The 14333-nt window shown below is 38.0% G+C and overlaps 1 protein-coding gene across 1 annotated transcript in view; it reads left to right on the top strand.

The window, feature by feature from the left end:
* Window positions 1-14333, top strand: part of LOC124719821 (zinc finger CCCH domain-containing protein 10-like) — a 123326-nt gene that overhangs the window by 7167 nt on the left and 101826 nt on the right. Inside the window, 1 exon segment of the mRNA XM_047245010.1 lies at window positions 1904-2322. Coding sequence (XP_047100966.1) covers window positions 2023-2322 — 300 coding nt within the window. The 5' untranslated portion in view covers window positions 1904-2022.

Genomic DNA, 14333 nt, shown 5'->3' with positions numbered 1-14333 from the left:
TACGGTTGCCTAACTTAAACCGGAGGCTCGTGACAACAGTAGCAATATTCAGCTCTTTTTATTGTGCCGCCAAACTGACGAGTAATAGTTTTCCTGGAAAAGGGAACTGAAGACGTGGCCAGTGATAGCACCATTGTGTGTTAATGCCCGGGAAACTGAAGGGGAGGTATTAAGAGTGTAGACCCTAGTATCTGTAAAAGTGGAATGCAGTTACGCTTTACACATCTACATATTACACATTTGTGTCTACGAGCTTGTACAGTGCAATAATTCAACAATGACCGGCATTTTTGTTTGACAATAGTTCTCGTATACTACCACTGTGAGGCTATTTAGTTGCAGTTTAATGTGTACAAATATACCTACTGTCTCAGCAAACCACCTGCTGAAATTAATTTTTTTTTTAGAAATTTAATGTAGCATCATTTTTTAAAACTGCTTTGCCTCTTTCATGTGTGACTTATTTATTGTGGCAACTTTTAAAACTGAATCCCATAGACAGATCAGTTTTTCTCTGAATGAATGCCCTCGCTAACCTCAAAACTCGAGTTCCGTAGGACAGCAAGTTTGTAGAAACTTCAAATTTATTGTTTTTTGTATTGTTAATAATATCACAGCAATTCCTGCCAAAATAATATGTTTGTCCACACAGTTACGTGTCGAGTGCACCGTGCTCGTTCTGCTTCAGCGGGCGAGGGAACTCGAATCCTGTTATGCTCAGAATTGTGGTCCTCGTACCTTCTTTTGCACACAGTTGACTTTCTCAACTTTACATTTTGCTTGCACATTGTCATTACAGTCCCTCCCCTCCTTCGTATCATCAGTAAATGTAATGACTTGGAGTAATTCTCGATGGTATCGGGCAAGTTCGCGTCACCAGTGTGGCGCGATACTTTGGCGAGGTGACTGCTCGCCGTGTTTGGGTGTTCCTGGTAGCTGAATATCTTCTGCTGGGCACTGCTTTTAGGGTCCCCCACTGCCTGCAGTCGGCCAGCTTTGGGTGTGGACCCGGTGCAGTGGTGGGGGAAGTGCAACGTGGGGTCTCAATTTGGTGTCCTCAGTCGCGCTACAGGTGGCACCGGGCACAGGTATAGACTGCTGCTGGGCTCTGATGCTCGAGGCTGGGTTCCAGGCCTTGTTTAATTGAAACTAGTGAAATAATAAAGGAAGCAATTTTCAATTAGGCGAGGCCTGGGACTCGGCTTTGAGCACGGTCAAAGCACAGTGGCAGCCTGTGTGGAAATCCGCTCGTGTGGCAGCAGTCGAAGAGGATGGCCGTGCACTGTCGTCGTACTGGCAAAGACCCACATCTGGTGTCAGCCGTAGTGTGACCGACGACACTGGATCGAGTTCTCGTGTCGTGCTTCTTTCACCACTGCATCTAGCCTGTGCCCAGAGCCATCCATCTGGGGACTCCTGACCCAAAATATCACCCCAATGATGCTACCTAACTGAATATCCGAAAATATTTGAAACTTTGCTGTGCCAGGAAAACCTAAAATTATTAATAATGTTAATGGCAAGCTGCCACTGCTGCCTGTGAAGGAATTTACTTCTTTTATGGGCTGTGACGTAGATGTGAAGAAAGAATGATCCAGTTCTGTGTATACAGAATTCCTTTCTTTCATGCCAGTTAAGATAACAAATAAATTGTTTGTGACCATTGATTGGAATTAAAGAAAGTCATTCCAGAATTTTGTGTATCTCATTCTGTGTTAGCTCTGAGAAGTAACACGCACATTACTTTCGACTGCAACACAGCTCTACCTTGCCCTGTGACCGTGTTATTTCCCACTACGGCCGAGTCTACGGCTCACTTTGTTGACTAATGGTTAGTAAATAGTGCTAATAGACACCAGTAACTTTGACTATCCTCGTACTTAGTGCTTCTGTCCCGTTCCAGATGCGGGCCACGTAATACACGGCGGCAATCGATTATAGACGAGAGCAGAAGACGGCTCCATTAGTTTGTTACCAAAACTTTAGGAGAGGAGAGAGAGACCGGCAAAAGTGGCCGGTGGCATGAAATCGGATTCAAAGTCCGACGGCGGAGGCGGCGATATGGGAGACAGACGAGTGAGTATCGGCGACGACGACAGGCGCGAACGAGACAGGGACCGTGACGCCAGGGACCACCGTGACTCCGGCGGAGGGCTCGGCGGTCGGAGACGCGGCGAAGACAGGGGCTCGGACGGAGATGCATCTGGTGGTGAGGAGAGCAGCGTGTGCCGCGACTTCCTGCGTTCGAATTGCAGGCGCGGGCGGCGCTGCCGGTATATCCATCCCGAAGGGAAGGAGGGGGAAGAAGGTAAGTGGGAGGAGGTGTGTCAGTGGTATTAATGGAGTTCCCGTATGTATCGGGCTCTCCTAATTATCAAGTTTCTACCTTGGCAGTATCACGATTACAGTAAATCATTTTCACACTATTAGTGATTATGGCAATGTGCTGTTTTCAGTTTATTACTCTGAAACCAATGTATAACACATGACTTACATCTTAAATTGTGTATTTGATAAACATGTGAAAATTTCTAAAGTTTTTATTGCTTACAACGTTTTTGCTGTTTGTGCAGTAGTACTCAAATGTCACACGTGACATTTTTAATTTGTTGCCTCTTTACTACTAACTCTATTCATAACACAATAGCTAGATATACACGAGTGGATTTTAGTGATGAGACACAGAGATTTCTGGTGAGTTTTTGAAGACCTGCAATTCTTGCTTGTGTGTTAGTGGAGGCACAACCTTGAGAACATTAGCAACAGTTCTGGGAGCTGCTGATCCAGTATCTCAGCAGGTACACACACACACAAAAGTGGATTTCTGTGAAGGGCTTTGTTCAGCCAAGCCTGAGAGTTTATGCTGAGCAAGTACGTATTGATCACATACAGATTGTGAGGATAAGAATAGAATAATTACTACACGCACAAAGACATTCAAACAACCATTCTTCCCACTCGCCATATGTGAATGGAATGGGAAGAAACCGTAATAACTGGTACAATGGGATGTACACTCTGCCACGCATCTCACGACTGCTTGCAGGGTATAGTGCAGATGCACTTCCTCTCATGAAAGTACTGGTTATTAAATAAGTTATAGCTTTATATATCAGCTTCATGATGAAGTGCCTGTCATTTCGTTAATGGTTATAGTTGTTTTGATATTTTGCATATAAGTAAAGCAGTGCTTGAATATAAAATATTTTGCAATGAAAAATAGGGGTCACTATGAATTTGTGTTTGGTGCATATGAAATTTAGCTAACACAATGAATTTTTCTTTATGCTTGGGAGGAGGTCTCTGTCACCAATCATGAGGAAATGAAATACTCATAACATACCTCATTACTCACTAAAGGGTTGAGATATCAAAACAAGATTTTGGCAAATAACAGTCTCCTCTTTGAGTGCTATTTTGGCATTTGATAAATGTTTAGAACAATCTTATCTACTGTGATATAGGAGTAACTGCAGACTTTTGCGACAGAATGATGTAATTTTTTAAGTCGTCGATAGATTGTGAAATGCGAATTAGTGTGGGCTTTGCAACAAGATAAGTGAAGAAATTACACTTTGGTATTTATACCGAGTATGTGCTTTTTTTTTTTTTCTTGTAAGCTTTTGACCTGATTTGTCCTCATTTCCTTGTTTAATAAACACTGTTTCAGTATCCTATTACAATTGCAACTGCATTAGCATGTTAGTGAGGTAACATTGTGTAAAGTCCGCTTTGTTCGGTCAAAAGAAGTAAATTTTATCATGGCAACCAGAGAAATGTAGGTGATACTCGAAATTCGCCACTGAGAAATGTGTGGTTTTTGGGTGATAGCAAGTTTCAGTTGCTACAACTATTGAAAGGAGATGCACCAATGACCACATCAAAAAATTTGTGCTACAAAATACCTTGTTGTAAAATTTGACAGATTGACATTATGCAAACAAGAATGTAATAAATAAAAATAAAGTAGGTCATACAAGGAGATGGTTGAAACATTTATAGACACTATTCCCACTGGGAATTAAAGTGTTATAAAAACTAACAACAGTGCCAAATAAGGTAATACCTCAGAAAGATGCAAGCAGACAGTGTTTCCTGAGACGAGCAAAAATCAAACGTAATATATGGTAAATAGCATCAAGATATTTTGTAAGGAACTATTTTTAGATGCAGGAAGCAAGCCAGATTGTAAATGGTTTCATTACAGGCAACTGATGATACATTATTTTAATAAAGTGAAATGCATTTTATGAAAAAATACACGTTTTGTTTTAGCTGCAATGTTGGATTTAAAATAACTATAATAATTTCATAAATAATCTCAGAGAAGGAAGGTCTCTTGAAAAATGTGTAGAAGGGGGAGGGGGTGAGTTGTATAAATCAACACTATAATGAGTGCCAATAAAATGTTACTTGTACTATGTTCATTGCTGTAGGCTATTACCCGTACCAGTTTATGTCCTTTATTTTACAGGTATTACAGATTACTGTAAAAAGGCTCAAACAGCCAGTGACTGCCACAAATGCTTTGCTAGAATCTCCCCTACTTTCTCTCGAAGATATAAATTACTTTCAAAGTGCAAAAATATAGTACAATAAATAAAGTACCTATAAAACGCCTCTCTGTACAGTGTATTTGTGGTTAGACACAGTCGCAACTCTCGAAATCTGTCGCCCGTGGCACCTTTCCAATTGGAGCATGCACGGCAGTCCTGGGTCTGGGGGTAAATCGCAAAAATCCGCTGATTTGCCTCAGCACGAGAATGGTCTCAGCCTGCGGGTAGATCAGAGGGCTGGATCCAATTGATGGGGACTACACATTAGTGGAAAACCATGGGCCTCAGATTGGCGGGCCATATCTGTCGGGCACCTGTATAACTGGCCCGTGGCGGAAGTGTGCTTATGCATGGCCAGCTATTTTGCCGACAGTGTCCAGATATACCACTGAACATATCTGTAAAATAATTCAATGTAAAAGTTCAGGGGATAAGATGTATAAATATTTGTTAAAATACTTCTTGCTTACATGCTTAACATCAAATGTTAACACTAGACCCACTTACCGGACAGTTTTGTTCCATAATAAAAGTTTAACCCCACATCCCCCGTAATAGTTTTTGGAGGTGATGAGAATTCATGAATTCTAAAATTTCTTAGCCTAGTTGATTGTGAAATAAGTCAGTGGCATCAGTTCCGCAGTTTTTGAGAGAACCGGTAGAGTGACATTCGTGTTCCATTGAATAAAGTCATTGTTGCCAACTCAAATACATTGCTTGTAGCCTTTATTGAGTCTGTTGCTGCAGTGCAGATATGAAACTGTAATTGTGGCCTCTTTTATCAAATAAAACAGTATATAAGTAGAATAAACAGACCATGTGAAGTAGTGCCACATGGTTCTTTGTCTCGGGGAGGATGAACAGATGTCTTCTTCGATAAATAACGGCGGAAATGTTGATTCGGGAATATGTAGACAGTATTTCAACAGATTCTGATTGTGGTGCAAACTCCAGTAAGGTGAGTCAAGGAACGGCAGTGAAGATTCACATGAATTTCCAATAGTGGAAATGCCAAGAAATAAAACGTGTCTGAAATTGCATATTTTTGTTTTCCCAGTTTTCAATGTAGCTGTGTTAATTCCATCAAAAATACTCGTTTCACATATCTCTATGTACTGCTTCATCCAAAGGGCAACCAAATTGTAATGTTACAGGTGAACAGGTGGTTATACCACAATGCTTCGTGGTAGTGAAGGCAGTGCTGTTTACGGTTGGCATTTTGCAAGCTAACACTGATGAACAGAGTGCAGCTAAAGCTAAGTAATGCAGTATTGACCCACACACATGCTGAAAGGTGATATAATTCAGGTAAAATATGCTGACTAATATGATTTTTCAGTACAGAGCTCGTGATGGTATGAAGTGAGAATTGGTTCCTACTAATATTGGAACTCCTTTGAAGTGTGGACAGCAAAATGTATTGATGGGATTCAAAACGTGTACATTCTTGGTCCATATATTTCTGTAGATGAGCAGTTGTTTCCAACCAAGTGTTGATGTTCGTTTCCTCATCTTTTGGATGCAGAACCTAATGAGTATGGCAGAAATACTAGATCTGTTGATAAAGATTCCAAATGTATGCTCAGTTCGGTAAAGATGAAATTCACCCAGCCTAGTGCACAAAGAAAGCTCAGAAGGATATATACAAGGCCATAGCTTTCAAAAATATCAATATGATCCTTATAATGTGTCATGAAGAACCCAGGAAAGAATGGAATAATTCTCAGTTCTTTGCATCAAGATTTTGACTTTACTGTATTTCTATAAAAATACGAGGTTCTGCCAAGATATTACAAATAATTAACAATCACGTATTTGCATGTTAAATTTGATGCGGTGGAAAAGCATGAAAATATTTCATGTTCAGATTTAAATAAAATAATAGACAACAAGAGTAACTACTTACTACAGAAAAAATCATCCTTTAAAATAAAAAATACCAAGAACAAGCAGTAAAAGCATTTACTAACGGAGGGACATTATGGCCCTGATGGCAGTTTGGAAAAAAAAAACTGGCATTTCTAGTGTTAAATACACTAACTCATTTGTAAAGTAATCAGACATTTGAAGCTGTTTGATACACGGGAGTTAGATTGTTTAAAGACTCAGGCTGCGAGATTTACTGGTACAAATGCAACATGATGGATTAAAGTATGATCCCACAAATAGAGAAAGACACATGAAACACCACATGCCTGTGATGAAGTTTAGTGTGTGCTGTATCTGATTATATAACAGTATTACGATGATCTCAAACTCACCAGCGAAAAGTATTTAATAATTAGGCACCATGTCCTGCCTCATAGAGATAGGTATGATCGGCTTGGCAGCGGTGGCCATTGCTGGCAGATCTTTCAACTGTCAAGTCAATCTGAGGAGAACAGCATTCTGTGAAATAGATTGTGAATTTTTTTGCTTACACACATACACTGGTATGGTACTAGTGTTGACTAAATGGTTGACAGTGTGCAATGTTCTCAATAGTTTGCTATGCCAGTAGTTACAAAGAATAACTGTAGAGTCCATCAACACTTCAAAAAATCAGGATAGGTAAATGGCTAAACATAACACAACAAATCATGCAGTATGTGGAAAAAAAAACTTTTTTTATTAGTGTGTTTTATAAATGACATTGTTTTGAAAAGGATAGGTTGCTACTCACCGTATAGGTGAGACATTGAGTCAATGTGTGTATGTTATATAATTCAGAAGGCAGCCTTTTGGCCAAAAGCTTATTTTCTTAACAGTCTTTTTGTCGTGCGTGTCTCCGATTCAGCGTCTCCACTGTACGGTGAGTAGCAATCTATCCTTTTCATAATATTGTGGGGAGTCCACTTGCATGTGTCATGTCTGAAATTTTTATAAATTTTCTGGAGTTGGTTTTTTTCTGAAATTACCCGGAATTAGTGAACATCATCATCTTTTATGCGAGATACACGGATGACATTCTTCTACTGGTTAATAACTCTACAGAAGGAATAAAGCAAATGTTCGCAACGTTTAACAGTCTACATGAAAAAATAAAATTCACACAAGAATTGGAATCAGCTGATAGATCACTAAATTATCACGATTTAACGTTGACTATCAAAGATGCTAAAATAGAGTTCAACATATTCCGGAAGGCAACTTTTTCAGGCATCATCATCCCGGCCGATTCAACCCACCCCCGAGCGCATAAAATGGCGTTTTTCTATTCTAGTATCCATCGGGCAATTTCTATCCCGTACTTATAAAATATTATTTAAATGTTTGCCTAAAACAAGCCACGTCTTAAGTCAACTTTATACAACTTGATGCATAAACATAAGGTTTTGTCACTTCTATTAAACAAGCTGTAGTTAATTCACTTTAAGCCCGTCGTATGGGCCTCGTCGTCTGACTAGAGACTGCGGACTGCGAGGGCGTCTGCCTCACGGAGGGCGGCGCGCATGTGCGAGACGTATAGAATCGTACTCTTTTTACGCACGCGTCAGACAACATGTTTGCTATGAATTAATTTTATACTTTACTATTGTAAGTTAATTGCTGTATCCAGCATGACTACGTTTTACATTCTACTACAGAACCTTATAAACTGACCACCAAATCTCGTATGAACATCTGTGGGAAAGCTTCTATAATTACAGAAACTGTAATGGTCACATGCATTATGAATTATTGTAAACCTAATATAGGCTGGAAGCCTTCGAAGTATGCCCTATTTTTTAGATACAGTTGATCGTTCAGTAAATTATTGCCTCTATTTGTAATTATGTGTGCATACATTTGTAGTTCCTCAAGCGCGTCGAGTCTATAGCCCTTAACTTCATGATGTAGTAGCTCTATGTCACCTAAGGTTTAGGTGTATGAGCCATTTGCACCAGATGTTCCGCAAAGGCTGACCCCGTGTTCCTACACCCTTTATTGGAAGATTTTCTTTAAACCTTACTGCTATAACTCTGTCTGTCTGACCTATGTAATAACACGGGCAATCATCACACGTAATCTTATATACGCCTGATTTCGCTGACTTATCACAGTCTTTCTCAAGGGTATGAACCAAATTTCGCTTTAAACTATTACTCGTCGAGAAGGAAATTTTAAAACCTGAGTTTTTCGACAGGCGCCCTTGTAGGGGACATTACCTATATAAGGAACCGACAACAATTTCTTGGTCTGATCTTGGATTTGAGTATTTGTGTATTTGTGTTTACTAAAGTTGTCGTCCTTTTTCGCGTTTTCTTATGATATAATTGCCTCACTATCTTTGGATCGTAGCCATTATTCTGTGCAATACTCTCGAGAATTTGTAATTCTTTTAAGTACTACACGTTGCATCCTGTAGGATGACCATATCTAATATAATTTACTAGCACATTATTATATTAACTTTTTGCAGGTTCTGAAGAAGACGTTATTACCAACGTTGAAACCTATGTAAACGTAAAGTTAACCTGCAACTGTAGGCTGTATATTCTTATATAAACAATACCAGTTGCTGTCGCTGCATAAAAATGTTAAAAATTATGACATAATAATGACTCAATAATGGGAAAGAAAAAAAACACAAAAAAATTGAATTAATAACAGATGAACAAAGATTTCAGGTGGAGAAAGAATGACAGGAAGAAAAATGAAAGCAAATGAAGAAGTTGATACTATTAAAATTATGTGACAAAGGAATGGCATTAAAAAATTACATTTAAATCAGTTAATTGAATAAAAATGATCAGTCATTTTATTAGAAAAACCACTTACTGCACTCAATGAGATTCAAACCTACATGCAAAACCATTGTATCCATTACATCATGCGACCACTCCATGCAATGCAAATTTTTTAACGCTATTGAGTATCACACTAAATTCAGAATTCCCCCCTCCCACAATCAGTCACTCGCAAACAAGGACTCACCTGGGTGTATGGCTACAGTGTGTGATACCTGGAATCTTAACCTACATTACCATATAGGTAGTTTCAAAAAGGTGATCACACTGTTGGGGAGCTCTCTTTGTAAGATCATATGCAACATATGACTTCCAGTTCAAGATTTTGGAACTACAAACATCTAAGAATTTAGAAGCTTCTTTTACATTTAAGTATTATTTCCATTGGGTTGATCAGGCTTTGTGCAGTGCTGAATCGCATACACTATGTTTTATCTGATTTCACTGACAGTCCATTTGCAAGAATCAGTTATTAATTTTCAAGAAAATATATTTTACATTTTCAAGTACTGAAGATTATCTATTAGACATGATTACAATACTTTCACCATAAGCAAAGAGAATTGTGGATGGGCATTTATGTACAGGGTGTTTCAAAAGTATTTTTTATCAACTTTGGGAACAGGTTCCTTACACACAAAAAAGGAGAAATGTTTGTATAAACATGGCAGAAAATCCTTCGTTTTTGAGTTAATGATTAAAAGTCGAAGTTCAGTGGCTCTCCAGGCACAACTGAACAACTTCGCTTATGTATGCACATGTTTTACTCACTATATCATAGATAGTGTTCTTGCCAGAGACTTGTTTACATTGTCTGTCTTAAACTTTTCCATTGCGTACATGTATTACAGATAGTGTATGCTCCATTCAAACATGGAAGGGTATTCATTTTGTGAGCAGGCATATGTGATTGGCATGTACAGCCACATGAATGGACACAAGCATGGTGTACACGTCTCAGGAAATCTGAAGAAAACCCAGGAATTTTCATTGTTCTAATTTTCAGTTAGTGTAATTTTGACTGGTAAGAACTGATATTCTAACAAAGAATTTTATATTTGACTGCTACTACATAATAACACCGCAGTAATAAAACATAAATTAGATAATAAGACCAAAATAAAACTTGAGTTGCAAAGAAAATTTGCTGTTTACAGCATCGAAATTCAGTGGACACGCAGGTGTCAGCCACCAACAGTATGTGTCAAAGGTTTTAGGATGAAGACTAAGCGGTACTTCAGAACAACAAACTACCTATGTCGAGTGTGACATTACAACTCTTTACATTTCTAACAAGTAATGGGAAAGTATTATGAATGGTGGTTTGAGGAGTGACTTTCAAAGTAAATTTCCTTTTACACAAGATGATTTATGTTGTGTGTGAGGATGCGGGATGAATTTCTTCAATGATTGAGCATTTGACTCTCATTCTAAACAATGCTTTGTGGACCAGCTCCTTAAAAAAAATTTGGTCTCAGAAGACCAGCAATTTATGCCTTTTTTGTTTGATACATCTTGAAGGAGAGCACAGGTTAAGAGAGACCAAGCTTCAAGGTTAGTTTTTCATATTTATTTTAGGTCTTTCATAGATTATAAAATGTGTAATAACAATGGCAAAAACTATAATTCATCTTAAAAAAATTTGCGAGGTGAGCTCTTGATCAGTTTCTCTCGTAATTGGCTTTGTTATGGAAAAGTCGAAGGGCTTGATGGAACATGTATTCAGCCAAGTAACCCAAGAAATGTTCGGTGCACAGCAGTGAAATTTATAATAGTGGTTATCAGAAATATTCAGTTGCTGCAGTTTGCTCCTATGATCCAGTGTAACCACAGCCTTGAGAATGGGGGGGAGGGGGGGTGTTATGTGCTATTTAACAGTGATGTTGCTATTGGCTGAATATGTCATGCTCTGTATATGTGCTGTCATTGGCTGGCAAGATCACAATCTTAATTTTGGTGCTTTCAAAGCTACCATGCTGTATTTGGTGAAATTTATATTTGAACTTTTGTAATATGAAAATATGTTGTTTACATGGAGCTGTGCAACAAAGATCTTCTGGCAACTTCACTGTTAGATTTTGTTTTTTTGCTATTATACAAAGACTTGTGTGATGTATATTTGTGACACCAATATTTGAATGAAACAGTTTGAAATATAACTTACCTCTGTGTTCCCCTTTAAAAACCAAATGTACGTTGTTAAAATGCCATTTTTATATAATATTTCTGTAATAGAGGTGTCAAATGTACAAGAAATGATGGTTCTTGTATGCCACTTTGTTACTAGCATCCTATAATCTAAATAAGATTTAATGAGGTAAGTAGCGTAAAGCTGTACATTTGCAGCATTGTAGCAAGTATAATTGATGTTACAATTACCAAAAATGGAGTATTTGAAAGGGGTTAAATTTTAATGTTAGCCTTGTCTTGGCCTTTAACATAATTAAGGAAAATGACTGGGATACTGATAAGTTAAATACAAATAATTAAATACAGTGGTCAGGAAGAACAAGAACTGAAAGAGAATGCTGAAAGCAGGGTGAAGGGGAAACAAAATGAATTGGAAAATGAAATTAGTTAAATATTTGTGAAAATAAAAAAAAGTACACTTGAAAGGTAACACTTGGCATGTTAATCCAAAGATCCCCCCTCCCCTGCAGAGTTTGGGGTGGTTTCGAAGGGAGTTGCAGAGTATTTAGACAGAATTTCAATAGCTCTAACATAACTAATAAGTTTAAAGGGCAGATAAAAAGAAAAAAAATCAACCATAACTTTCTGTAGCAATAAAGGAAGATGTAAAATAAAAAGGTGGTGCCTCAAGTCTCAGAATCTTGATCACAAACACAGTTTTGTTGGTAAGCAAACACTACAGCCAATTTTTGTAAATAATGTATGTGGCTCACCTAGAAGATAAGAAACAAGTAAAACAGATATTAAAGACAGTATTTGTGAACAAGAAGATGATGAAGCAGTTAAGACTCAAAGGATGTGAAAAAACATGAAGCCATGGGCATCATAGCAAAAGTGAGTCTACCATCTTAGGACAGAACAAATTTGAGTGTTCACACACTAGAAGAATAAATTATCAAAATGAATCTGATATATTTTAAAAAATCCTGGTGTTTTCCTTCAACTATGTTAATTTTGTGTTTTTGTCAAAGGCAACTGGAAACAGCAGGACAAACTGTTGCAGACATTTTTATCAAAACAACTGGAGAACAGTGGTCCCCCTTTCCAACCCCAGCATCCTTCTTCACAAAACTAGTTGCAGAAAGATGGCATTATCAGCATACCTTCTTTAGCTGTCATTCATTTTATACACAGAGAACAGAAAAGTAAAAAGATAAAAAAAAAAAGTGCACTGTAATAAAGTTGAAAATTGAGCTCTAAAGAGGTTGTATTATTTTCTTGGAATTCACCGTAATATAGACCAATGGTGCACACGACCCCCCCCCCCCTCCCCCTGTTCACCCTATTACAAATACTGACAAATTCCAGTCCTCACTTTTCATAGCCATGTTTCTTTCCCTTTTTGCTTCTATTTGCAACCCCCCCCCCCCCCCCCCCCCCTCCTCCTCCGTTCTTCTCTGTTTAATATTTTCTGATGTTGTCTATGTATTTGTCATTGACATAGGAATCGACGAGAATAAGAATAAAATTCGGAAACAAGAAGTTGCTATGATGTGGCACGGTCATCATTCACTGAGGAATAGTTTCTGTCACAAGAGGGAAGACTGCCAATTGAAGCATTATCAGCAATATTGCAGAAAGTTCTAGCATTACATAGAAATTTTACTTTTCTTTAATTGTAGTAGGTTAATAAAGACCTGTATAAGTAGTAAACCAGTGGAAGTTCTGGGATGGAACAGCAACAATCTGAAAATGATACATTCCTACTGTCTACATAAAGGTGGCGTTGTGAGGTAGGCACTTTGAAAAATACTGCCAGATATTATATAGCTTTTGATCTAAGTCCTTCATCAGATGTAAAATCTCTCTCTCTCTCCCCCGCCCCCCCCCCCCCCCCCTTCCTCCTATCCCATCTAATACACTTGGTTAATATAGATTCCATATACATAGTTACTATATTTCAAAAATGTTGTATAAATTATTTCTGAAGCCTGTATACTCTTCAGAATCTTCTCTTAATTTCCTTCTAATCCATTTAAGTTAACAGTTTGTCACAGAATATTCGAATCAGAACAACTCCCACAATATACAATTATTATTATTGAAAATTGCATGAACAAAAATGTTTTGCAATAAGCAAAGATTATCTTCATCCTTTTCCTTGCAATTTGTCAGGAGGCGTTCTGGGTGACAACTAGTGATGACCGGTACATGGGTGAAATGCCAGCACGTTGTTGTATTCCAACTGCACCATCTTCTGAAAGCCTTGGGAACAAACCACTAATATTAGTGTGGTACAGGCAGTTACTAATATACAAACATGAGGGAAGGGAATTTCTCACTTCAGTCTCAAGCAAAATAGCCAAATCCTTGAGCTGGATGTGCAGCTGCCGACTTAAGCTGTGCGTAGGACAGCAACAGTCTCAAGATTAATGGTGGTGTTACACACAAAACATTTGCTCTTAGTATGGATACAAAAATTTATATACAGTAAGAAAGACAAAACGAAACCAACTTTGGTTGGTATTAAATACCAACATACTTTATTATGTGGTTTAAGTCATATTTGATCTTCCAAAGAATTGGCGTGTGACCTGTCTTTACTAGAAGCTTTTCATTCAGAATCAGTTGGAAAAATGATGCAAAGGTGAACAGAATAGTTACTGTTCTATGGTCAATAAGGCTAAATGAAATGGAATAATATCAGAACAAAATTGATTCATCTCTCAGTGAAAAAATCAAAGTTATTTAGAGCATTGATTTCCCTCATAGTTCTAAATTTACATGTCATGCATACAGAGCTGCAGTGCAAACATGTTCAGCAATTCCAACAGCAAAATATGGAGGTAAGTCAGTACTTCTTTGTGGTTGTATAAGAAGTTTTAATTGGAGTTGGAAAGCTGTGTTTCATTTAAGGAATAGTGGGCAACATAATTTT

Source organism: Schistocerca piceifrons, chromosome 11 (genome assembly GCF_021461385.2).
Source record: "Schistocerca piceifrons isolate TAMUIC-IGC-003096 chromosome 11, iqSchPice1.1, whole genome shotgun sequence".
Taxonomy (NCBI): domain Eukaryota; kingdom Metazoa; phylum Arthropoda; class Insecta; order Orthoptera; family Acrididae; genus Schistocerca; species Schistocerca piceifrons.
The sequence above is the reverse complement of the archived record's forward strand: the minus strand, read 5'-3'. Positions and strand labels throughout refer to the sequence as shown.